A 27,292-nucleotide genomic window follows, 5' to 3' on the forward strand; every position below is an offset into this window, starting at 1 on the left:
TACATATGTTATTTACTGTCAGGGTTATTCTAAGGATTAAGTATTTCTGTCCTTTTACAGATGAGGAAACTGAGACTCTTAGAGGTTAAGGCACTCGCTCAAGGCCACACAGCCAGTAAGGTGGCAGAGCCCTGGAGCAGCCTCTCAAGTTTCAGTGTGCATTTGAATCACCTGGGGCTCTTGTTAAACTGCTGCTTCAGATTAAGCAGGTGGGAGGGTGGAGCTGAGGTACTCTGTTTCTAATGTGCTCCCTGGGTGGCCCTGCCCCTGGTTCCTGGAGCATTTTGAGCCGTAAGGGTCTCTGCCTGAGAGTGCCTGCACACTCTCAACCCTAATGCCTTAGAAACAGCTGCAGACAGGATGCAATTCCTGCAACTGCTCAAACCTGAATCCCAGTGGGCAGGATGTGGGCGAGCTGTCTGGACCTCAGGTGTATGGGAGTTGTATCACATGCTTATTCCCCACTTTGGCCTTTCAATAGCTCGAATAAACCCGAAACTGAGAGGGTTGGAGCAGCACCTCCCCTTCTACTCCCCAGCTCCACCTCCCAGGGCAACCATACCCCCTCCTGTGACCAGCTTCTGAGCGATAGACCTGGGCTGTGTATTTGCAGGAGCCTCGTTGGAATCACCAACCAGGTCATGTTGTGTTGTGCCAATAAATGGGACTGGATCAGAAAATCTAACGTGGATAGTGTTTAGGTACCAAGCTGTCAGCTCTTTCCTTGGACTGTGCTGAAAGTGAGAGAGGCCGGGCGCGGTGGCTCAAGCCTGTAATCCCAGCACTTTGGGAGGCCGAGACGGGCGGATCACGAGGTCAGGAGGTGGAGACCATCCTGGCTAACACGGTGAAACCCCGTCCTACTAAAAAATACAAAAAACTAGCCGGGCGAGGTGGCGGGTGCCTGTAGTCCCAGCTACTCGAGAGGCTGAGGCAGGAGAATGGCGTGAACCCGAGAGGAGGAGCTTGCAGTGAGCTGAGCTCCGGTGCCCCCAAGCCTGGGTGACAGAGCAAGACTCCGTCTCAAAAAAAAAAAAAAAAAAGAAAGTGAGAGAGAGAGGAAAAAACCAAACCAATGTTCTAAGCTCTCTGTCTGCATAGTCATTAGATCCCAGAATCATTAGAGACCAAATCCCTTCCCACTTGGCCCCTGCAAATGGGGCCAGGTGTCACTGCTGGGAGACGCCAATAAGGCTGCACGTCATGGTGTGAGCACTTGTCTTTAATGACTAGGAAAATCCATTTCCCTTCTTGGCAGCTTTGAATGTAGCAACTGTGGTTCTGGGTCACTGCCAGAGCTGGCCTTGTGTGTATGTGTGTGATTTTTTAAAGTGGGGGAGAATGTCTCAATATTCAGTGCTCACCCCCTTCCTTCTAAGTTGTCCCCCCTAAATAACTGTCCAACACAAACTTTAGAGTCTTCCACTCTGGGAGTGGTCTGCCGGCACCCACATGTCCTCCCCTCCTCGAATGCATCCTTTCTCTCTCGATGGCATTGTTCTGGGGTCCTCAGCTGAGTGGGCATCTGTGCCTGGGTGATTGATTCTAGTCTCTTTTCTGCACGAGAGAACCCTTGAGCTCTGACACAAGTGGAAAGAAAATCTTAAACCAAATAATAATGTCCTGCCTCACACTAGTAAATATTTTGCATTAAAAAATTCCATGTCATTTTGATTTGTTCAGGTAGACAAGAACATCTTTTGTTTGAGGAAGAACTGAAGAGATTTCTTAGGATTCAGCTCCGATGGCTCTGCCTGTGTCTCTATCTTTGGAGCTTTGTTTTCCGCCTTTGCAAGACTTGAGTGAAGGGAAGGCTTTGTGGTCTATTGTTAGGTGCTCTTTGAATCTATAAATCACAGGCTACAGGAAGGGAGGGGCTTCCAGAGACCATCTAGAGCCACGCTGTATCTCTAGCGTGGACACACACACACACACGCACACGCGCACACACACACAATGACTGTCTGTTGTGCATTTCTAGAACCCAGTGGGGACAGGGATACAGTTTCTTTTGGTATGTACTTCTCACATTGATTGGTTCCGACTATCATGTTCTTGCACCTGTCCTGAGTATCTCTTGCTGCAGCTCTGGCCCTTTCCCCAGTCAGCTATGGCACCGCCCTGGCCCATGTTCTTAGAGACATGATTATCTCTGTGCTGTTAGTGTCTGAGTCCTAGCCGAGGCAAGTCCCTTCCCTTTCTGAGTCTCATATAGTTCTTATAAAATGTGGCTTTGAGAATAGATGATGTCTCTGGTCCTAAAATTCTCTTTGACTCTGGAGTTCTGGATCTGTGCTTCTGTTTGATGTTGTTTCTCTTGCTGGGTGACCTTCTCTCTGACTCCCTGCTGTAAAGACCTCCTTTTTTTTTTTTTTAATCAAAACCTAACTTGGTCCCACCTACCCCACGGCTGACCACCCAAGCACTTTCTTCTGACTTAAGGGTAGCGCCATATGATGTCTTCTTTTTGTTTTTCATTTTAACAACCTGTATTTTTCACATCACAAAACATTTCTAGATATTCATTGTAGAAAATTCAGAAAATATAGGTCAATAAGAAGAAAAGGAAATCACTAAACTTCTATCAGACATAACCACTGTTAAGAATTTGGTGTATTTTCTTTCAGTCTTTTTTGCACACACTCATACATAGGCCGGTGAATTTCATGCTATGTAATTTTGTGTTCTGCTTTTCCACCTAATAATATGTAATGAGTGTTTTTACCTATCATGAAACATTTGTAAACATAATTTTTAATACCTGTTTACTACTTTACATCTCCTACCTTAGCCCTGGCATAATTATTTCCAAATGGAAAAAATATCTATCCTGTCAAGCCCACTGAACTGGCCAAATCAAATGAGTTAAAATATGCAAAGAGCTGCACAGATGTGAGTGATGATTGTTCATTTTGTTCGTTTTATCTCCCCAACTGAACTACTTTACTGTATCGTCACAAAATCGTTATACATTGTTTCCTGTTCACCAAGTTTTGCACAGTGATGGGCAAAACATGCTGTCTGACTGTAATATCTTAAAAGGGCATTACATATTAATAGCTTTAAAAGTTTTTTCTTAGCAATTTCTTAGAAACTCTGGTCTAAGGAAATTATTCAAAATGTTATGTGCACAAAGATGTTTGCTATGGCATTATTTACAATAGCCCCAAACTAGAAATCACCAAAATGTGTAATTATATGGGAAAGAGGTGAAGTAAATGATGATGAACCTACTTTCTAGGCTATTATATAGCTATTAAAAGTGATATTTACAAAACCTTTGTAATAAAATTGGAATATGTCATAATTATGGGAAGAAACAAAGGTACAATATGAGAGGGAAAAGAGTGGAGAGAAAGACACCAAAATGGGATTGGTGGTTGGAGTTAAATAATGGGCAGTTGTTTTCCTTCTCTTGTAATCTGCTTTTCTTCAGTGAGCTTGTGTGCCTTCAATACATTAAAAGGTAGAGAAACAGAGAGAGAGACAAGACAAGAGAGAGACGAGACAAGAGAGAGAGAGTGAGGTAAACCTTGTTTATAAAATTTCCTGAAAGGATTTATGCAGAAGAGGGAAGGAAGGGACACAGAGCTGACTTCAGGAGAAGGGAGTGACCCAGAAGTGGGAGAAGCGGGCATGAGGGCTGAAGCCTAAATTGAGCTGAGACTTGTAGAAAATTCTCAGAACCACCAAAGGAGCCTTTTAATTTTTTTGGAGTAGGAAGAAAACAGGCACCTCCTTTGAGCATGCTAATATAATTATAAAAGGAGAAACCAAAATAGCTAGTTCCTAATTTGTTCACCAGACTTCTTCCTCCTCTGACCAGCGTGGGGAACAGGCTTGGTGAGACCATCCAGGCCACTGAGGAACTGGGGGCTAAGAGGAACTTCAGGGAGACTGATAATGGCCACATTCTGTTGTAATTTATAAAAAGTGAAGGAAAAATAGAATTCTGTAATGTATAAATTTGGGTGAAAATGACAGCCTCCAGTAAAGTTTCCTAAATGAGTTAAAAAATAAAAATAAAAGAATTTCAGACTTACAGAAAAGTTATAAAAATCTAACAAAGATTTTACATTTTCCTTCACCCAGACTCCACAAATGTTAACATTTTACCCTGTTTGCTTTCTGTTTTTCACTCATTTGCTTTACATATATATAATATATATGCACACTGTATGCATAATATACATATACGCATGTACATACATGTTGTCTTGTGAACCAATCTGAAAGTTGCAAATATAATGTCCTCTACCCTAAAATACTTCATTGTGTATTTCCAAAAATAATGACATTTTTCTTTTTTTCTTTTCTTTTCTTTTTTTTTTTTTGAGATAGAGCCTACCTCTGGATAAAGGCCTGGGTGACACAGCAAGACCTCTGTCTCAAAAAAAATATGCGTGTGTGTGTGTGTGTGTATGTGTGTATATATATAGAGAGAGAGAGAGAAAGAGAGAGAGAATTCACATACCATAAAATCTGACTTTTAAAGTGTACATTTTAGTCATTTTATTTTATTTTCAAGACGGAGTCTCACTCTGTGGTTCAGGCTGGAATGCAGTGGCGCGATTTCGGCTCACTGCAACCTCTGCCTCCCGGGTTCAAGAAATTCTCCTGCCTCAGCCTCCTGAGTACCTGGGATTACAGGCACCTGCCACCACGCCCGGCTAATTTTTGTGTTTTTAGTAGAGACAGGGTTTCACCATGTTGGCCAGGCTGGTTTTGAACTCCTGGCCTCAGATGATCTGCCCACCTCGGCCTCCCAAAGTGCTGGGATTACAGGCGTGAGCCACCACGACCAGCCTCAGTCATTTTAGTATATTCACAGAATTGTGAATCATCACCACAATCAATTGTAGAAAAATTTCATTACTCTGAAAAGACCCCATGCCCATGAACAGTCACTCCCCATTTCTCTCTTCCTCTAGTCCTGGGCAACCACTAATCTGCTTTCTGCTTGGATGGATTTGCTTATTCTGGACATTTCCTACAAATGGAATCATACTCCAGGTAGCATTTATGCATCTGGCATCTTTCACTAATCATAGTATCTCAAGTTTCATCCATGCTGTAGCCCATGACAGTGCTTAATTCCTTTTTCCATCTGAATAATATTCCATTGCATGGTATACCACATTCTGTTGATCCATTCAATCCGTGGACATTTGGGCTGTTTCCACTTTTTGGTTATTACAGATAGTGCCACTGTGAACATCTGTGTCCAGGTTTTTGTGTGGCTATATGTTGTTATCTTTCTGGGGTACGTGTTAGGGGTCCCCAAGACACCACTCCTGGATTCAGTGATGTACTAGGAAGACTCATAGGACTCAGCCCATAGTTCTTGTGATGGTGATGATTTATCACAGTGGAAGGTTTCAGAGCAGCCAAGTGCGGTGGCTCACGCCTGTAATCTCAGCACTTTGGGAGGCAAGGCGGGCAGATCACCTGAGGTCAGGAGTTCGAGACCAGCCTGACCAATATGGGGAAACCCTGTTTCTACTAAAAATACAAAAAAAAAAAAATTAATTGGGTGTGGTGGTGCATGGCTGTAATCCCAGCTACTCAGGAGGCTGAGGCAGGAGAATCGCTTGAACCCGGGAGGTAGAGGTTGCGGTGAACTGAGATTGTTCCATTGCACTCCATCCTGGGCAATAAGAGCGAAACTCTGTCTAAAAAAAAAAAAAAAAAAAAAAAGAAAGAAAAAGAAAAAAAAGAAAGAAAAAAAAGAAAGTTTACAGAGCAAAATTAGCAAAGGAAACAGTGGATGGGGACAAATCCAGAGGAAACCAGGTGCAGGCTTCCAAGAGTTCTCTCCCAGTGAAGATGTGTAAGGTGTTATCGACCAGGGAAGCTCTTTAGAGACTCAGTGCCCGAGGTAGCCACCCCCTTCCTAACAGGTACCAGCATTCCAGACTCCAGAAGGAAAGTAGCTGTTTAGCATAAGCCACATTGTACAAACAGTCCAGACACAGGAAACCACCTTTATCAGTTAGAGACTGATAGAAGCACTCGCAAAACCCAGGTTCCTAGACACCAGCTGAGGACCCACCTCGCAAGCAGGCCTTTCTGAGGACAGACGTCTAAGATCTGCTGCATTAACTTTTCTGCACAGATACGTACCTAGAATTAGAATTGTTAGGTCATATGCTAACTCCATATTTAACTTTTTTTGCCAAACTGTTCTCCAAAGTCGCCGCACCATTTTCATTGCAACCAGCCATGTATGAGGCTTCTGATTTCACCATATCCTGGCCAACACTTTTCATCATCCATCTTATTTAGTATGGCCATCCTAGTGGGACTAATAGATTTTTAAGTTAGTGATTTGCAAGCATTTAGGATAAAAAATGATGATCTATAGGAGCCAAAATAGGTTCTCTAACAACAATCATAAAAGCAATTTATTTTTCTGTACTAGCTGTACTAGGGCAGAGTGTTTTTATATTTTAGCCTGTCTTTCACAATATCTTGGTGTACAAAAATGGAGAATCGGGGGTTGTACGGATTGCTTGGCAGATTTCTTACTTGCTGATGAATGACATCAAAGAAAAACAAAACAAACAAACAAAGAAGGGAGCTGGGTCCAGGAGAGAGACTCCTGAGGCTGTTTTCCTGACTTAGTCCTCAGCTGGCTGTTTATGTGTCGGTTCAAAACCTGAGGGTAGATGCAGATAGCAGTCCCATCAAGTCTGCAGATTACCCAGAGGAGGCAGACACATGTGTTGAATAAGATCTGGTTCCAGAAAGGTTGGATCTAACCAGAGAGATCCTTACAGCATGGAATGATAGGCAGAGTCCAAGGAGATGGAAGTTATTAGGGACAAATGACAAGTCCACACCTACACAATCTGGCACAGAGGTGGCCAGAGCAAGTGGGCACTTCGGTTTCTGCTCATTTCCAAAAGAATGACCAGCTACAGCAAGTGAGTGACAGAGGCGTGGGGCACCTAGAAGAATGCTATGTTGTGTGGGTCTGCAGTTTCAGAGGGCTCAGTAGGTGAGTGCACTTCAAGAGCTGGCTCCCCATGGCTGAAGGTCTGTGGTATGGAAGCAGGAAGAATTGTCTCCCCTGTGGCCCATAAGGGAAAACAGATTTCCGTTGATTAAGGAAGAACTTTGTGAAACTCCACAATCGAATGGGCTGCCTGGGAAGGTGGAGAGCAGCCCGTCACTGAGAGTGTTCAAAAAGAGACCACTGGCCAGGCATGGTGGCTCACACCTGTAATCCCAGCACTTTGGGAGGCCGAGGCAGGTGGATCACTTGAGGTCAGGAGTTTGAGACCAACCTGACCAACATGGTGAAACTTCATCTCTACTAAAAATACAAAAATTAGCTGAGCGTGGTGGTGCACGCCTGTAATCCCAGCTACTCGGGAGGCTGAGGCAGGAGAATCGCTTGAGCCTGGGAGGCGGAGGTTGTGGTGAGCTGAGATTTCACCACTGCACTCCAGCCTGGACAACAGAGCAAGACTCCATCTCAAAAAAAAAAAAAAAAAAGAGAGAGAGAGACTACTATTAAGGAACTTCCCCAGGTGACCTTTGAGGTCTCAGAACTGCCTAAGCATGATGTCAGGAACTGTCTGTCTCTAAAGTCCAGGTATTACCCATGGCACACATCACCAGTTCCAGAGTGAAAACATTAGCCTTTCTGTGGGTCACTCTTTCTTGTGCCCCTCACAGTTCTACCTGTCCATCAGAACTCTTGTTCATCCATCCACGAAGCTTCCCTTGAGACACACACTTGCCCTCTTCTGAATACCTGTTGTCCAGCAGCCCCTCCTCTCTGGCTTGTTTGCCTGTTACATGTCTTGCCTGTGAAGCGTGTGGTCCACGTTGAGTCTTCCAGCCATGTGTTAAGCTCCAGAGCCAATTCAGCAAATACTTAACAAGCACCTTCTTTGTGCCGGCCCTTGGATGCACTGTGGGGCATGTAGCTGTGAATGGGGGTGGGGGGCCTGACCAAATAGTTGCAGGTATAAAAGCTTGACTGCAGGCCACCATGGGTCTGCATCAGGAATGTGGGATGGTGTCTGACTTCGGGCTGGGAAGAAGGCCTCCCTGCAAAGGTGCCCTTTCAGCTGGGACCTGAAGGAAGATGGGCAGTTGGCAGGGGGGCAGAGGGTAGGAGCTGGGAGTGCATTCCCACCGTGGCTATAGCCTAGACACAGGACAGGACACTTAGTAGGGGCTTACTTAGGGTGTGTTAGGGAGAGAGAGAAGGACCACCTTTCTGGGAGGGAGGCTGTCCTCTTCATCCCCTGTCCCCTGCTCACCCAGCATCTAGGCTGAGCCACCCGTGGCCTGAGTCAGGAGGCACGTGTGCATTGAAGGAACGAAAACACGAAGAGTCAGCCCTGATTGCCTTGTGAATTCAGTCCCCAGTGATGCTGAGATGTTTTGTGCCTTCATTCCCTCCCTTGTTGTGGATGACTGTGAAAACGGGCCACATTCCAAACCTCACATTCCTGCAGTGACAGCTTCTTTGAGACCATGTAGATACCTGTGATTCTCGTAATTACTCCCGAACACCCACTTCTCTCTCTCTAGGTAGGGGGAATTTTCAGGGTGTGGTGTGGTCCCCCGCTTAGACCTCTCCTCCTCCTTTTCTGCTGTCATTTATGCTTTAACAGCTTGCTGCTCCCCACCCCAGCCCCCCAGCCACCTGCCCGCTCTCCCCCAACACTGACTTAATAGAGAAAGCCCCCAGATAAGAGAGACTGAGGGAGGAGGCCGTTCTCTCTCAAGCACTCATGCCTGGCAATTATTTGTTGTTATTGCCGATTGAAGATAAGTAGAAAATAACAGAGGAATGGAACCAGGACTCAAAGCCCGTGCCAAGTGCTTGACTGTATTACCATGACGTTTGCATGTGTGTCACATGGGAAGCCACATGTCTGGCCAAGCCTGGGGGCTGTCTGCTGCTCTGGGAGATGAGTGAGCCAGGTTCTGACCTGGCTGCTGTGCTGCCCTGAGCACTTCTCATCTCTGGACCTCAGTTTCAACATCTGTGAAATGGGGCAGCGGTGCTAGATTATTCTGCCGTTTCACGGAGAGTCCAGGCCATGCACCTGTCAGGTCTACCTGCCTTCCTGGTCTGTGCATTTGGGCTGCAGCAGTGAGAGCAGCTGTTTACTGTCCTGGTGTGCCTGGAAGAGACGTCTTCTAAGCGTGGGCACCAGGAGTGGCCGAGCATGGAGAATACAGGTGGTGATATCCTAGAAAGTGGGCCGCTAAGGCGGGAAACACAGGCTGGGAGAGAGGAGGGGAAAGCCAAGGGATGCAGGACAGTGTCTGGAAGTGAGCGATACAATGTAACAGGTTGGTGCTTCTCAGATGTGGCCCATGGGCCAGCAGCAGCACATGGGAACTGGTAGAAAAGCAGATTCTTGGGCCCCACCCCAGACCTGCTGGATCAGGAACTCAGGGTGGGGCCCAATAACCTGTTTTAACAAGCCCCCCAGTGATTCTGATGCCAGCTAACATTTGAGAGCTAAGAGACTGGATGAAAGGAGGGGTGGATAGCCGAGGCTTGGAGAACCAGTATTTTAAAGGTCAAGGAGGAAATAGAGCTAGTGTTTGTCAATCGCTTGCTGTGTCTGGTCGGAAACTGGGCATTCCCACTACTTTTTTTTTCATTTCAACCTATCAGGATGGTGGCAAGGCTGGCCTTGTCCCTTGCTAAAGCAGATCTCAGCTGATGCAACTGATTTCATGCCAGAGTCACAGAGATCGCGGCAGAGGTGGGATTAGGACCTAGGCATCTCTGATCTGGGAGCCTGAGTATTTCCCGGCACACTAGGCTGCCTCCCCATCCACCTGCGTCTCAGCTCTGCTGCCACTGCGGGCTCCGGGCTCCTCCTCTGCTACACAGGTCACTCCAGAACTCTGCTGTGTTGTGCTCCCTCTGCAGCCAGCCATGCCAAGGGAAAAGGGGCACACCATAAAGGCAAATGAGGGAGACCTTGGGGGCTGCAGCACAGGGTTGGGGGTGGACTGTCACCTTGCATCTGCTTCAGCCTGAAGATCCTGGGGCAGCTGGGGAGCAAGGTGCTGGCGTGACGCTCCTGAGAGCCGATGTAGCTGCCTTGCATCGTAAGAACTCGTGCATACTCTGGGTGACAGTCCATAAGCATCCATTGATGCCTACCTGTGCCAAGCCCTGTGCTGGTTGCTGTGGGAGAAACTGAGGCAAGGCAAGTGTTGTTTCTAGCCTCAAGGAGTTTATGGTCCAGAGCTAGAGGAACAACAAGTAACTGGGGTGAGCTGGAGTGCATGGGAGGCCAGGGTAGGTCAAAGGAGTTCAAAGAGCTCGAATGGTGATTTTAGGAGACAAAACCAAGGCTTTGGGGACAGACCTAAGGCTTTGGAGCCAGAGGGGATGGCTCAGTTCCCAACATGCTCACTGACTGAGCGATCTCGGATGAGTTACCTCATGTCTACAACCTGTCTCCTTAGCTATAAAATGGGTTGACGATACCTAGCTCAGGGGAGTGTTCCGTTACAGCAAGCACTCGTTTTCCTTCCCTTTGGAGGATGACTTTAAGCGAGCAAAACAGGGAAGGCTTCCTGGAAGAGGTGACTTTTCACTTTGGCACTGAAGGATGTCTAGAATTTAGTGCTTTTTCTGTCTTCTCTAAGAAATCTGTGGGTAGGCCCTAGACACATGGCGTTGTCTAAGAAGAATGACCTTCCCAGCAGCTATAACTGTACAAATAAAATCATGTTGAGAGGAAGTCACTTTCTTCAATTTGGAAAATTTGGAAGATTATTTTTTGGACGTAGTTTAAAATCCTGTTGCAAAGGGCAAAGCCAGGCGGCCAGTGCGCACTGCCAGGAATCGTCACACTGAGGTTCTCTCTGTGCTGCTTTTTCTTGCAGATGATGCAGTTTGCTTGGCAGAGCTATAAGCGTTATGCAATGGGGAAAAACGAACTCCGTCCACTAACGAAAGACGGCTACGAGGGTAACATGTTCGGTGAGTCGATTGAAACCACTTTGATATGGGGAGGGACCCACTGCCCGCCTGGTGACTGAGTGGAATTTTACTTTTGCCTTTTCACCTCCTGAGTTGTGGGGGCTCCTCAGTTCTTCACATCTGGGGTCTTCCAAGTCTGTGTTTCCTCTGGGCTGTTCAGGCTTCTGAGTCCTCCTAGATTTAGGGGGAATCCTATATGCTTCTCTCTAGCCTTACAGACTGCTTTGTATGAAATTATCATTTATTTTTTAAAGTGAAGAAAGTTGGAAATGGGAGTAGGGATAGTGAGGGATGGAGATTTGTTCCCGTGGAGGTTTGGAGACCTAAGGAACACAGAGGACCAGGTTTAAATCCACTCCTCTGGAGTGTCGCCATGAAATGGTCTTGGATGTTTTCGTAGATTGCTGAACACATATCTGATGGGGTTGGGTACATGATTTTTAGAGTCGTTGGGGGCCGGGCGTGGTGGCCTTCACCTGTACTCCCAGTCACTTGGGAGGATGAGGTGGGAGGATCCCTTGAGCCTGGGAGTTCAGGTCCAGCCTGGGCAACATATTGAGACCCCATCTCAAAACGACAACAGCAGCAAAAACAAAAGGGTATAGAGTCATGGCTCACAAGCTACTTGGAAGCCAAATGGAGCAGCCGCACATCAGGAGCAGTGGCATGGGTCCTGCTGCTGCCTGGCAACTCATTGTGTTTTATCTGCAGCCCCACTTGCTGGTGTCTTTGTCCTCGCCCAGCCACAGGATTCTCCTAACCCCAAGCCTTGGGAGCCTCTGTCTGTGGCTCAGAGGGACTGCAAGTTGCCTTCTTGTGGGCATGGCCTCAGATTCCAATAGTAACACCCATGCAAGTTGCCATCCCCCTTGTCTGCAGCCTGGCCTTCATCTCCCCTGAGGGACAGGAGTGGTGTGGGGCTGGAGAGAGGCAGTCCCGTACCTGGATTCCTCACCCCTTACAAATACAGTCTCCTGAAGTGAGGAACCAAATAACTGAGTCTGAGATGGAAATTCCCAGGAAAATGTTAAAGGCAAATTTACAAGGGATATCCCCCTATCACCCCCATCTGGTGCGGCCCTATCAGAGGTGTCCATGTTATAGAAAAAGTGACAGGAATCTACCCTCCTACCCTTCACCAGTCAGATCGTCACCTATCTGGCTATTCAGACATTTCACTTCTCTTCTGGGAAATGGGGTGTGAACTGGGGCAGCTTTATGTATTTATTTTTCTCATTATCCTAGGAGTGTATGGGGGTAAAGGAAAGTATCAAAAAAGTGCAAATCAGGCAAAAAATAATAATAATCTGTTCTGCTCTGTAGATGCAGCCTCCATCGACATCTTTGCTTATTTCCTCTCAATCTTTTCTTCTTTCTCCTTTTTTTTCCCTTTTATATACCATTTTATGTCCTTTCTGCTTTTTTGTTTTTGTTTTTTTTTGGCTTCGTGTTACATCGTAAGTGTTTCCTGAAGTCATCTAAGTGTTTTCATAAAGAATGTTTTAATGGTGTCTGTGATTGTATGGATATGCCATAATTCATTTAACCATCTTGCTAATGTTGGGCAAAGATTGTTTCCATCTTTTTGCTATTAAAAATAATGCATGAGTTATCTTTGGGCATAAAATTTTGTCTCGGGATAGATTTTTAGAGATGAATTCCTGAGCCAAATGGGAGGAAGGAAGAGAGATGTTTCTTTTACTTCAAATATGAATTAAAGAGATATGTTGATTCCCATTAGGAACCTGGCTATCTTACCTGCCTAGAACACAGAGCTTCCCTAAATATCCTGCATCAGCCCTAGGGAAAGATTGCTGGTGCAGATCTCATCAAAGTTGTTGGAGCTTTTGCTATTAGTATAAACAGGGAAGTTATCAAGAAAGCTTCCTCTTTCTCTCTAAACACAGTTTGCAAATATTCAGGGAATTGGTGGTGGGAGGGGCCGTTGACTTCTCAAACTGCACATAGCATGGGCACAGGTATGGCTCAGACCATCACAGGAAACGCTTCTGGGAGAGATTCCAATTTGTAAAATTCCTCAGGGCCTAGGATTTAAATCTCAACCCTCTGGCCCCTTTCCAGTCACCCAGCCTGGTGGCGCATGCTTGAGCCATCTGGAATGATGGAAAGAGCCCGGAGTTAGAATCGGATGACCTGAGCGCAAGTCCTCACTCCGTCCTGAGCTGTGTGGCCAAATTCAAGGCACTTAACCTCTCTGGGCCCCTGTTCGTTCATCATTCATACTGGAACCGCTAGAAGGATATAAATGAGTGTGTACGAACAAGCAAAGGGCCATGTCTACATGAGTGATTTATGATTTCTGTTGTAATAAATGAGGTTGGCAGTTGTCTCAGTGAGCCCATGGCAGGCTCTGAGGTCCCTTGGGTTGTCTGTCTCAGGAGCGGCCTTGGCAGGGCCCAGGGAACCCTGTCATCCAGTACCTGTAGCATTCCTAGCAGTGAGGCAGAGCCTTCCCTCTGCAGCCAGCAGATGAGCCGCAGTGGGCAGCTGGCGCCTGGGAAAGGGAGGTGCATGGGGACCTGGTGCTGGGCAGGGAGAGCCAGTCTTGATTGACTCCTTCTCTCCATATATAACTTGTTAGGTGGCAGTGCCTCGTGCTGACTGCTGGGGATACAGGGATAAATGGGACAGTGAAAGTTCTACCAACTCTGCCAAGACATGCACTGGCAACCCTTCCTGAAGTCTCTTGGAGGTCTGTCTAGGTGCTCTCAGAGAGAGGGACAAGTGCGGGTGACCACAGGTACTGACATGGACAGTCCTTACGGGCTGGAACTTCCGGCAGACCTCGTTTAAATTCAGACTTTACTGCTTCCTGGTTGTGTGACCTTGAACAAGTCATTTCTCTCTGAGGCTGAGTTTTTCTGTAAATTGGAGCTAATGATAAACTTAAATCCCGGCCTAGGGACTGCCTGACAAATAGACCCTGTTAACAGTGGTAGTTCAGATCACTGTCACCACAAATGGGTCTCAGGATACAGAGGCTTATGGGAACACACCCAAAGGATGAGGGCTGAGGGGCATTCTCGGAGCCTGAGAGGGGTTCTAGTTGGGGTGAACCCATGACGGGCACTGAAGCTAGACTGTTCCCGAAGATAGGAGATGAACTGGCCTGAATGAAGCAGCTAGTCACCCACCACTTCTTTTCTGGACTCATGGGGGCTGCTGGGTTGCATCATCCCTGGACATTTAATGTCCTCCCTATAGGCTGAGCCCTGCAGACATGGGACACTGGGTGCAGTCAGGTGGCAGGCTGTGCCCATTCTGCTGTGCTGGCTGAGTAGGGTATACAAGGAGACCCTGAGCAGCGCCCCGCCTCCTGGTGCTTGGCTTGGACACAGGCTCCTGCAGCCTTGTCCCTGGCCTGCAGGGCTGGCAGGGCTGTGTAATGGAAGGGTAATGAGTTCACACGGGTGCCTCGTTTTGCTGAGATTTACAGGAGCTGCAGCGGGGGCAGTGGGATGCCCGAGCCTGGTCTCCCGGTGTAGCACTTCACCAAGCGAATCCCCCTCCCAGCCGCCCACTTGCCCTTTCTTGAATCTATTCTTTCTTTAAGGACAAGATCTCTGGGTGAGGCGTCTCTGAAGCCAGTTTCTGTGTCCTAAACAAGTCAGTGTCAAAGTGGCTTTCTTTTTACCCACATCCGGCTCAGCAGGCCCTGTCAGAAGATGTTCCCCAAAGCCCAGTGGCCACCAACAAAGAGGATGCAGCCTGTTCCTCGCCTTGTGGCTCAGAACAAGGCTGATCTCTGCCTCTTTTTTTTTTTTTTTTTTTTTTGAGACGGAGTCTTGCTCTGTCGCCTAGGCCAGAGTGCAGTGGCGCAGCCTCAGCTCACTTCAACCTCTGCCTCCCGGGTTCAAGTGATTCTCCTGCTTCAGCCTCCTGAGTAACTGAGTAACTGGGATTATAGGTGTGCACCACCATGTCTGGCTAATTTTTGTACTTTTAGTAGAGACGGGGTTTCTCCATGTTGGTCAGGCTGGTCTCGAACTCCTGACCTTGTGATCTTCCCTCCTTGGCTTCCCAAAGTGCTGGGATTACAGGCGAGCACCACGCCCGGCTCATCTCTGCCTCTTTCTCCTCTGCTGAGAGGTGGCCATATAGGGCAGTTAGTGTCTGGCTGGGTGGCAGAAAGAGCATGGGCTTTGAATCCAGACAGGCCTGGGTGGAAACTCTAGGTTACTGCTTAGGGGCTATAGAGTGGAGCAGGGGCCCCGCCTCCAGTCTGTGGTGAGGATTAGAGAGGCCTGCAAAGGCTTAGCCCCGTGCTAGACACAGAGCAGTCACTTGATCGGGGGGTGCTGTTCCTGCCATTATGTCACAGAGGTGAATTTGTAGCTTGAAGAATGCATGGCAGAGTCAAGGGAGGAACCAACCGTAAAGTGGCTCAGTACCCTGAGGCCTGACTTCCTCGCCTGTAAAGGGTGCAGATGTTACACCTGCTGCTAGGCTTTGGGGGAATATTAAATAAGCTAGCTAAAGAACATGGGCTCAGCCGGGTGTGGTGGCTCACGCCTATAATCCCAGCCCTTTGGGAGGCCAAGGCGAGTGGATCACTTGAGGTCAGGAGTTCGAGACAAAGCCTGGTCAACATGGTGAAAGCCCATCTCTACTAAAATACAAAAAGTAGCTGGGCGTGGTGACAGGCGCCTGTAATCCCAGGTACTCAGGAGGCTGAGGCAGGAGAATCTCATGAACCCAGGAGGCAGAGGTTACAGTGAGCTGAGATCATGTCACTGCCCTCCAGCCTGGGCAACAGAGACTCCGTCTCAAAAACAACAACAACAAAAAAGGACTTAGACTCTGGGGCCAGATGGCTTACATGTGCATGCTGCTTTGCCACTTACTAGCTGCGTGACCTTGGGCAAGTTTCTTAACCTCTCTGGGCCTCAGTTTTCCCATCTATAAAGTGGGAACAATAATAGTACCTCCTTCACAAGATTGTTTTGAGAACGAAATGAGTTCACACACATGAAGTGCTTATATTCATGCGCAGCACATAGGAAGCATTCATCAAACGTCAGCTGTGGTGAGGATGCTGCAAAGCCCTTAGAACAGTGTGTGCTGCTCCCATTTTGACTGCGGTGGGCGTCCAAGTCCCCTGGACCCAGGAAGCCACATGAGGACTTCAGGGCTTTCCCAGCCATGATTCCCCCTGTTTGTTCCCCCAGCCCTCAAATGCCTATGGCAGAAGTCTTGGCGGGCAGAAGTCTTGGTAGGCTCTGTACCTCTCGCACCTTCATGGAAGCAGCTTACACCGGAACTTGTAACAGGAGGAGGTGGGGAAGGTTAGGGTTCACGACCTTGGAATAAAGGCCTCCTGCCAATGGCCATTGGTGGTCAGCTGGACAACCTTGAAAGTACTTAACCGATAACCATCTTTCCAATAAATCTGTGTAGTCCATGAGAAAATCATCCTCCGTTGGCAGCAGGGGAAATTGTCAAGGGGCACAGAGTCCTGGAATGTCGCCACTGGAGGGGTTCTTTGATGGTGAGTCCAACCCCCTCATTTAGAGTTGAGGAAACTAAGGCTCAGAGAGGGGAAAGGGCTTGCCTGGTGTGATCCAGAATGTTAACTGGGGGACCGGGACTGGAACTCTGGTGGCCTGAGTCTCAGTGCAGTGCTCTTTGCGCCACACACTCTGAGATCAGCTAGATCGTTCAAGGCCGTGCTGCGAAAACACAGCCCTGCCCTTCATGGCCAAGTCACCAACAACAACTAGAAATCCTCAGAGCGTTAGCAGGGGGAAACTGTCTCTTAGGAGGTGTCTGATTTCAGGCCCAAGAACCCATTCCTTGCACATACCTCATGCCAGGCACCATAGCTGTATTCACTCTCTTTTTAAAATATATATATATATATTTTAATTAATTCAGACGGGGTTTTGCTATGTTTCCTAGGCTGATCTTGAACTCCTGTGCTCAAGCAATCCTCTCAAAGTGCTAGGATTACAGGCGGGAGCCACTATGTCCAGCCCATGGCTATATTTCCTTTTTCTACCTCACAGCCCTTATAAAATCTAAATTACCCATCTTATCCCCATTGCACAGATGAGGAGACTGGGATTTGGCAAGTTTGAGGACTTGCAAAGTCTTAATCCCAGTTCTGCTGGACTTCAAAACCCAAGCCATTGACTACCATGCTGCTGTATCGCCCAGTGACCACGTACAGTGGCCGTCAAGAACAAAGTGGGGTAGAGGAATGGGCTCGGGGTTGGTGTATGCCACATCCTGCACACCACTGCCCCAGTGGAAAGCCAGGCAAGGCCTGTGATTCGTGGTCAGGGTCTGCAGCCTCCCATCTCTAGGCATCATCATTTATTAGACATCAGCTGAGTACTCAGGGCTTGAACAGAAGACGTAGATTTCCCTCTTTTCTTCCACCATAGGAATATCTTTTGTCTGTGCCTCATAACCTAAAAACATCTAGAGTTCACTCTTGAACAACACAGGGGTTAGAGGCGCCAACCCCCTGCACGGGTGAAAATCTGAGTCTAACTTTTGACTTCCCAGAAACGTAACTACTTATTAGCCTACTGTTGACTGGAAGCTTTACCAATGAAAAGTTAATACATATTTTGTATGTTCTGTGTATTATATACTGTATTACAATAACATAAGCTAGAGAAAAGTGTCATGAAGAAAAGGAAGAGAAAATATATTTACTGTCCATTAAGTGAAAGTGGATCATCATAAAGGTCCTCATCATTTTCCTCATCATTTTCATGTTGATCAGGCTGAGGAGGAGGAAGTGGGGGTCGGTCTTCTGTCTCAGGAATGGCAGAGGCAGAAGAAAATCTGCATTGGCTGGGCCTGGTGGCTCACACCTGTAATCCCAGCACTTTAGGAGGCCAAAGTGGGCGGATCACCTGAGGTCAGGAATTCGAAACCAGCCCAGCCAACATGGTGAAACCCTGTCTCTATTAAAAATACAAAAAAATTAGCTGGGCATGGTGCCGCCCACCTGTAGTCCCAGCTACTCGGGAGGCTGAGGCAGCTGAATTGCTTGAACCTGGGAGGTGGAGATTGCAGTGAGCCGAGGTCACCCCACTGCACTCCAGCCTGGGCGACAGAGTGAGACTCCATCTCAAAAAAAAAAAAGAGAGAAAATCTGCGATTAAGTGGACCCACGCATTACAAGTTCATGTTGATCAAGGCCAAATGTACTTGCAAAACATACCATTGGCTGTCAGTGTGATGGACAGAGAGGAGAATGGATTTGAGAACCAGACCAGCCTAAGTTTGAATCCTGTCTCTGCTACTTTGTAGTCATGTAACTGGGTGAGTTTCTTAACTTTGCTCCACCTCAGTTTCCCCATCTGTACAATGGGGATAACAACTACTACACTCAAAAGCTATAAGGATTAAATAAAGTTGATGTGTGTAAAACACCTGGTGTATAGTACCTGCCGATACGCAGTCATAAAATGTAAGCTGCTGTCATTATGATGTTTGGTAAAAAGTAATAATGAGAATAATTATAGTCCAAGGAAAGAAACAGTGCCTGACGCAGGGTAGGCTTTCAGTACATTTTGTAGAATAAATAAATTGCCTAGTGCACTCTCTGCATGACCTATTTTCCCTCATGCCCTTCGGCCTGGGTTTGGCTGGGTAGGGGCTGGGTCTTGCTGTGTTCTCTATTCCTCTCATCCCCTGCAGCTGCCTTGACCTCTTGTCACAGAGTACACTCAGAGTCAACAGACAGACCCTGTAAAAAGTAGCAGTTCCCTTTAGTCAGCAGATCTGATGTTCAGGCATCTTCTCTGTGCTTGCGTGGCCAAAAGTAACGTCTCCCTGCTCTGAACCAGCCCCAGGATGACCATGAGGAGCCCCAAATTGGATTCCGCCTCTGCCTCGCAAATCCCCAATAGAACTGCCAGCCAAATCCCCATTTCGAGGGATGATTTATGGCCTTGGGTGAGTTAAGAGGCAAAATGAACACAGCATGATTTTCAGATCACAGGCTGGGAATGTTCAGCCTTGGCAGAGAGAAAAATCATCTTTGCCTTGTAAACGGAGCAAATATGATGTTGAAGAGGGAATAAATCCAGGCCCCAAGATGTCATTTTTACAATTGCTTTTTGGCGTATGACTTAGTAGTGCCTTCTGCAAACTGTTCACACTCTCCCCCTCCACACACACAGCAGCCTTGGTGGGTCTTTTTGTGGGGGTGAGAGTTACTCCACCAGTGTGGCTGCCTTGGGAACTGCAGATGTTGCCAGATAGATAGTTTGTGAAAACCAGCTGCTTCACTAGTTTTCCATAGATCTCCACGTATGTTTCTGGGAGATAGCAGCTTTGACTTCAGAGATATGCCTGAGTTTAAATCCCATCCCTAGCACTTACCAGCTGAGTGAAATTGGGCAAGTCACAAACTTCTCTGAACCTCAGTCTACTCACCTGTGAAATGGGGGGTTGGCACACGGTAAGCCTTCACCAAACATTACATTTTTTTCCTTCCCTGAAGGTGTACACACCCTTCCTGGTGTGTACATTTTACTTATCTGACTGAAAATACCATAACTACTTGATGAGTTTTGTTTTTTGCAGGTTTTTCTCTGGAGAAAAAAAAAATCCATAGTTCCTGGAAACTCAGAAACTCGGGCTATGTTGCTCACTGATTCTGGCAGGCCACGGTGCACATTCCTGACCCAGGCTTTGAGTTTGTTTTGAGAAAAAGCTGTCATCAGCTTTGTAAGTGGTGATGTTGCAATTCCTTGGATAGGATGGGTCAGGCTTAAGGGCAGCAAGCAAACCTTCCTGGTAGTCACATGCTTTGAGAGCCCTGAAAGCTCCATCCAGAGGCCAGAGGCTATAAAAGTCAGAGGAAATGACTTAGGAGCACTGGTCACTGACAGCCAGGCCCTTAGCCCAAGGAAGTTAAGAGAACCTGCTGTTAGATGCTACGGCCCCATGGTGGTCTCCTTGTGACCTTGAGTGACATGTGCACAATTCCTCGGCCACCTTCTGATGATTAGAATATTCTTGGGGCCCAAGAGGTGGTCATCAGAGCAAAGCATGCCTCGAAATTAGCCTGCCGCAGTGTCGTGCACTCACACCGCCGACCGACCACTCGCCGCTCCACGCTCTGCCCTTTCCTTCTTCAAAGAGTTTTTTGCCGAGCAGTTTCTAATTAAGATGCATCTTGGCCATTTTCTTGTTCTTTAAAAGGCTTTCCACTAGCACAGAGCATAATTTATTTCTCTAGAAAATATAGTAGCAAGTTGTTGTCAAAAGAAAATCGGAGGTTAAGAGCCTTGGGTTCGTGTCCCCGCTCTGGCGCCAGTGGCCGTGTGAGCCGGCGTCCTCTGGGCCTCGTCTCATCATCAGTACAAAGCGGTTTGCTTTCTCTCTGCCCAGGGTTCTGTGACTGCTGGTTGCTTACTAGGTTGATTTCTTTCTTTCTTTTTCATTTCGAAGTGGATATTCGGGCTGGTCCTCTTGGAATCTGAAATTTGAGCAACAAGTCTTGTTCCTGTCAGGAGAGGAGTGAGTCAGGGTGTCTATTCCCAGAGCAAGTTGCTGGGGATGTAGGAGATGATTCATATTGAAATTGACATTCTCTCCTGGTGGCAGCGTGTTCCGCCCACTTTGCGAAGACCTTTCCTTCCTTAGAAACAAGGCTGAGCCTACAGCAACAGCCTCCTTTTCTTCTCACCGCATTGATGGCAAGCACTTGCCAAGTTTCCCAGCAAACCCTGTGACAAATAGGTATGTGCATTCCCAGAATCTCAGACTGCCAGGCCGCTTGGATCCTTTGTAGCCTGCGGTCCAGTGTTTGAGGACCGGGAGGCAGGTCCTGAGAGGGCCGGGACTCCCTGAGGTCAGACAGCTGGGATCAAACCCTAGTCTTCTAACTTGAGCCTCTACTTTTTTGTTTTAAAATTACCTTTTAAAAATTGGGGTATAGCTTATAACATGTCTACATTAAAATGCACCAAAATGCACCAATCTTAAGTGCACAGTCTAATGGATTTTACGTATAGATACCTCTGTGTAACTGCCATGCAGGTCAAGATTAAAAGCGTTTCCATCACTCTAAAAGGTTCTTTCAGGCCCTTCCTAGTCTATAGCTCCCCAAGGGTAGCTGCTGTTCTTGTTTTACTTTTTCTTTCTTCTTTTTTAAAATATAGACAGGGTCTAGATCTGTTGTCCAAACTGGAGTGCAGTGGTATGACCGTAGCTCACTGCAGCCTCTAACTCCTGGGCTCAAGCAATCCTCCCACCTCAGCCTCTGGGTAGCTAGGACTGCAAGCACAGGACACCACACCTGGCTAATTTTTTAATTTTTTTGTAGAGATGAGGTCTTGCTATGTTGCCCAGGCTGGTGTCAAACTCCTGGCCTCAAGGAGTCCTCCTGCCTCAGCCTCCCACAGTGTTGGGATTACAGGCATGAGCCGCCATGCCTGAGTAGCTACTATTCTGACTTCTCTCACCATAGATTAGTTCTGTCTGCTTTAAAATTTTGTATTATACTGCATGCACTCTTTTATGGTGTGCTTTTTTCCTCATTATTGTATCATGAACACTAGTTTGTTTTTCCTGTTTTTCTTTCCATTCTGTTCCTGGACATTTTTGTTTTCAGGATTTGGTTGTATCATACCAAAAAGAAACCCTATACTCAATGGCAGTTACTCCTCATTGCTCATCCTCTTTCTCGCATTTCCCAGTCCTAGGCAACCACTAATCTACACTCTGTCTCTGTATAGACTTGCCTGTTCTGAACACTTCATATAAATGCTATCATACCGTATCTGGTCTTTTGTGACTGACTGCTTTCACTAAGCATAAGGTTTCAAGGTTCATCCACATTGTAGCATGTATCATCGGTACTTCATTCCTAGTGTTATTTGGAATTGCCTAGAAACATTCCTTTATATGGATATACCACATTTTATTTGTCCATTCAGCAGTTGATAGACGTTTGGATTGTTTCTATGTTTGTTTACTGTTATGAATAATGCTGATACAAACATTCATGTATAAGCTTTTATGTGGACATAGGTTTTCATTTCTCTTGGGTACATGCCTAGGAGTGGAATTGCTGGTTCTTTTGGTAGCTCTACATGTAACTTTTTGAGGAACTGCCAGACTGTTCTATAGTGGCTGCACCATTTTAAATTCCCACCAGGGGTGTTTAAGGGTTATGAACACTTCTGTGCATGTTTTTTGGTGGAAATGAGGAGTCGTTTATGTTGGAATACACCCAAGATTTGAATTGCTGGGTCAGACTGTATTCGTATGTTAAGTTTTAGTTGGAGGCTGCCAGATTTCCAAAGTAGTTAAACCAATTCGTAGTTTTGCCAGCTGTGTGTGAGAATTCTAGTTGCCCCATTATCCTTGCCAATGCTTGCTGTTGTCAGTATGCTTCACTTTTGCCTCCTGCTAAATGCTGCCTCTCTCCTCATCAAACCCCACAATGTTCAAAGCCCCAGCTTGCTGGCCCAGAGCTCCCCTGCACTGCCTGCTAAGCGCTGGTCTAGAGATGGTCCCTGCTCTTCCTGCCTTCATTTACTTGTGATTTGGGGCTCCCACACCAGCTGCCTCGAGTGCTTCTTGCAGCAGAAGGAGCAATCGGCGAAGTCGTCCTTCACCCTCTTCTCTTCACACTCCCTGATGCCATGGGGTGGTCTCTGTTTCCCATTCCACTGCAGCTCTGGTGTGACAGGCTTAAGCTTCTGCTGAAGTAGAGCTTCTCCAGTCTGGTACCAGGATAGGGGTGTTAATGGAGAAAGTGTTGACGTGGGAGTCAGGAGGCTGAGTTCTTCAAATCCTGGCCCCACCACTAACTCACTGGGCAGGGATCACGTTTCTTTTCTTAGCCTCAGTTTTCTGTCCTGTAGAGTGGGGATGATAATGTCCTCTTACAGGATTGGTGTTGGGATCTCATGAGACCATTCCTTCTTGTGGGTAATTGTTCAGTGCCTGCTGTGTGTCACACACTGTTTAGGCACAAGACAAGTAGCAGGGAGCAAGACAGACGCTCTGTGTCCCTCCCCGGCCAGTGAGGAGACGGACACATGAATCATACTTCCAGTGAAGACCGTCTGTGTGAGTACTGTGAGGTACAGGCTCACACCAAGGGCTATTCAACTCATTCTTGGAGGGATGAGCTTCAAAAAAGCTTACTGGGACTGGGCGCGGTGGCTCACACCTGTAATCCCAGCACTTTGGGAGGTGGAGGCAGGCAGATCACAAGGTTAGGAGTTTGAGACCAGCCTGGCCAACATGGTAAAACCCCGTCGCTACTAAAAATACAAAAATTAGTCAGACATGGTGGCATGCATCTGTAATCCCAGCTACTTGGGAGGCTAAGGCAAGAGAATTGCTTGAACCTTGGAGGCGGAGGTTGCAGTGAGCGGAAATCGTACCACTGCACTCTAGCCTGGGAGACAGAGCAAGACTCTGTCTTGGAAAAAAAAAAAAAAAAGCTTATTGGGAAAGCTGACCTCCAAACTGAGACTGGAAGCATGAATGAAGAAACATGAAGGGCTGGGCACAGTGGCTTATGCCTATAATCCTAGCACTTTGGGAGGCCAAGGCAGGCAGATCACCTGAGATTGGAAGTTCGAGACCAGCCTGACCAACATGGAGAAACCCCGTCTCTACTAAAAATACAAAAGTAGTTGAGCTTGTTGGTACATGCCTGTAATCCCAGCTACTCAGGAGGCTGAGGCAGGAGAATCGCTTGAACCAGAGAGGTGGAGATTGCGGTGAGCCGAGATCGCGCCATTGCATTCCAACCTGGGCAACAAGAGTGAAACTCCATCTCAAAAAAAAAAAAAGAAACATGAGAGAGGGATTATGGCACAGAAACACATGGACAAAGGCCTAGACAGGAGATGTGGCAAGACCTCGGCCCCTTGAGGTCTAAAAGATGTTCAGTGTGGCTGTACTGGGTGGGGGCTGTGGTAAGACGCCATCTGTGAGTGGTGCTGGCATATAAATCGGGTCATAAATGCAGCTCCTGGTATTTCCTCCCCACTCCGGGTCCCAAGAGCCAGGCCAGGATACCTGCCTTTTAACTGCTTTTCAGCCATCAGTCGACTCGGCCACCCAGATGAGGCCTGATCCCCATCACAGAGTGTGGGCGTCTGACATATGGTCTCTTGGGTTACTTCTAGGTCCTAAAATAGCAGGTGATTGGGCCACTGCTGGGCGTGTTTCATCCTGGCTGATGACAGCCTGGTGCAGCCAGGCAGACAGCAGGGTCAGCCCTGGAGACAGAGGTGCTTCATGGGTCACAGTGGCCCCACGCTGCCCCACAGCCAGTGGAGAGTGAGCCACGGCCACCTCTCTGGAAGGTGTGAGCCAGGGCTTCACTTCCCGCTGCTCCTCGGGGCCTCTGAGGCAGGCAGATCTGTTTCCAAGCTCCACAGACGGCTGTTCTCCCAAGCATAAACGGTCAGCATGAGAACTATGCAGGGATCAATAGGAATTGTTGAAAAATTCTGAAAAGAGAGCCTGGAGGAAGACAAAGAGCTCCGGAAGTATGTTGTCAGCACAATTTGGTGCTAATACCCAAGTTTGTTTTTCTTTTCATCAAGTCTGAAAGGCAGTTGGAAATCCACTGCCCTTGTTTTTTTTGTTGTTATTTTTGTTTTTGTTTTTAATGACTGGATAAAACACAATTGCATTTTCTCCCCCAATAACTTTGAATTCTGGGAATAGACCACGTGGGGATAACTGCTGCTGTCTAATCCCTCTGATGGCTGCGCAAAGGATTAGGACCGGGAGCAGAGGAGTCGTCACCCTGGCTCCCTGCCTTCCTTCCAGCACGCAGGGCGTGGCTCCCAGATAATGCTCCTCCTGAAATAGCAGTTGCCTAGAAATGCATCTGGAGATTGTTTTGCAACAAGAAACTGACAGTGCATGGGGACATGGAGAATTTGAGTAATTTCTTCAGTTTCCATTCAATTCTGCAAGTTTGTCTTGAGGACCTTCTCTCTGCCAGGCTGGGAGCTGGGAGTGGAGTGGAGCAGAGGATGTGAAAATGAGCAGAACACAGTGGGCTCCTCAGAGAGAAGACACAGGCCATCCCCCTGTGCTACCAGACATGAGGCCGGCCTAAGGAACACATCTACGAGAAAGTGGGCATTTAAGAAGAGAGGCTTGTCATACTCCTGGGACTCTTCAAGTGTCTTCATAAAGTTCCCCACAGTTCACTGCTGGGGAATCACACAGATATTAGAATTTGAATGGAGGCTGGGAGGAGGTGGACTGGGGTGGTAGGTTTTGACAGACATCGGTAAATTTCTCTGTGACAGGTCGGAGGGCAGGCCAGGCCAAGTGTAGGAAGCCCTGCGGGGCAGTGTTGGTGCTGCAGATGGGGTTGGGGTGGGAGGCGGGGAGTGCAGGCTTGAAGGGAAGGGGCCTCTTGGGGCATCCAGCACCAGCCGGGCACCCCCCTAGACGGCTGTCTGGACAGGGCTGACTTCTCCATTAGGCTTGGCACCTAGGGCCCACAAAAATGTTTTCATTTTAATTTCTTTTACAATCCAAGGAGAAAAAGTGCATATAATAATGAAGCTAGCCTGGATTATATCCATCTTTATACCAATGCAATTGTCAACAATCATTTTTAATATTTTTTTATGGAGCAAGGGGCTGCAAAGGCACCTTTGCCAGGGCCAGGGGAGTCATCGTGCAGTCCTGCTTTTGGTCCTTGGCTTCCTCCCCAGCCCAGGGCCTGAAAGCCTGCACCTGCTCAGACTCCATGGGAAGAGTCCCTTTGCATTGTTGTCCCAAAAGCTGGCGAATAAACCCACTGAGAATTCGGGTTCTAGTGCTGGGCAGGAAGGGCATAGCCATGGGTGCCCACCGGCTAGTGCAGACCCCTTCCTGTGAGTTTCATGTGTTGCTTACAGTAACTTTGAAGTGGGTGTCGTTCTCTTGAGGAAACTGAGGCTGAGAGGGAGGCAACTTGCCCAGGCCTGCACACCTGGCAAAGAGGCGTGCAGCAGGTCACAGCCAGGCTCATCTGCCTCCAACGCCCACGTTCCCTGTTTCCTCTGCCTCAGGGACTGGGACCTACCCAACAGGCAGGACCTCCCATTCAGCTTACCTTGTACAGTGACACATGGTATCAGCCCAGGTGGCACTTTTTGGGGTATCTGGAGATGATAAACAGCAAAACAGGGTCTGTGTGTGCCATTGATTCAAAGGGCATGCGATGTGCCTCTGTGGACCCTGTTCACCTTCATTCCTTGTGTCCCTCTTCCCTGTGTTAGGCTTTAAAAATAAAGCCATGATTTGGAGCAGTGGCTCACGCCTGTAATCCCGACACTTTGGGAGGCCCAGGCGGGTGGATCACTTGAGGTTAGGAGTTCAAGACCAGCCTGGCCAACATAGAGAAACCTTAACTCTGCTAAAAATACAAAAATTAGCTGGCGTGGTGGTGCACACCTGTAATCCCAGTTACTTTGGAGGCCGAGGCAGGAGAATCGCTTGAACCTGGGAGACGGAGGTTGCAGTGAGTCTAGATCTCACCACTGCACTCCAGCCTGGGCGACAGAGCTAGATGCTGTCTCAAAAAATAAATAAGTAATTAAAAGTAAAGCCAAATTAGTTAGTTACATTCCCCAAACCAAGGAGGATAAAATCCCAAACACCCGAGAGGAAGCTAATGCATGATGATCACCGGCCTAAGAGGGTGTCCCCGTGGGGCTGCTTAGAAAGAACTTGAGCACCCAGATGGACCAGGGCAAGCCGCTTCTCATTCTTGGCCAGAGCTAACAGTGGGGCCCACATTGCCCCTGGCAGTGTGGCTTCATCCAAAGGGCCTTGAATTCCCAGGACATGAAACTCACCCAGATCCAGATGTAAGCACAAAAGTGGGTCCTGCTGTCAGTGGAGAGGCGTGCTTCCTGGGCTCTCCCAGGCTCTGAGGGTCGGGGCTGCAGCTCTTCCTCCTCCTCCAAGGAGCATATCTAGGCAGCTCCTCAGGGCCCATCCCCACAAAACATCCCAGAGTCTACAGCTCAACCCACTGAAATGGGGAGGAAGTAAAACCTTGGAGGGAGGATCTCAGGGATTTGAAGCAGTTACACAGAAGCACAGGCTTTGGCATCAGGGGGCCTGGTTCACCATTTTCTGGCTGTGTGACCTTGGGCAAGTGAATCCACCTTTCTGTGCCTCAGTTTCTTCTCCTGGAAAAAGCGGAATTATAGTACCTACCTCATAGGGTAGTTGTGAAAAATCCAATTAGTTAATGCATTGTGAAAGGCTTAGAGTAGTACCAATAAATAGCAGCTGCTGTCATCATGATTACCATTATCTTTATCATTAGTATTGTCA

At 47.6% G+C, this 27,292-nt stretch overlaps 1 protein-coding gene across 2 annotated transcripts in view; it reads left to right on the plus strand.

The window, feature by feature from the left end:
- MAN1C1 (mannosidase alpha class 1C member 1) overlaps nucleotides 1-27,292 on the plus strand; it is a 173,069-nt gene that overhangs the window by 58,013 nt on the left and 87,764 nt on the right. For both annotated transcript variants that reach the window (XR_004183332.1, XM_031665644.1), the window contains exon 2: nucleotides 10,882-10,978. Coding sequence is in view for 1 of the 2 variants with exons in the window: in XM_031665644.1 (XP_031521504.1) it covers nucleotides 10,882-10,978 (97 nt within the window). In the remaining variant the exon portion in view is untranslated. The remainder of the gene's footprint in view (nucleotides 1-10,881; nucleotides 10,979-27,292) is intronic.

This window comes from Papio anubis, chromosome 1 (assembly GCF_008728515.1).
Source record: "Papio anubis isolate 15944 chromosome 1, Panubis1.0, whole genome shotgun sequence".
NCBI classification, from domain to species: Eukaryota; Metazoa; Chordata; class Mammalia; order Primates; family Cercopithecidae; genus Papio; species Papio anubis.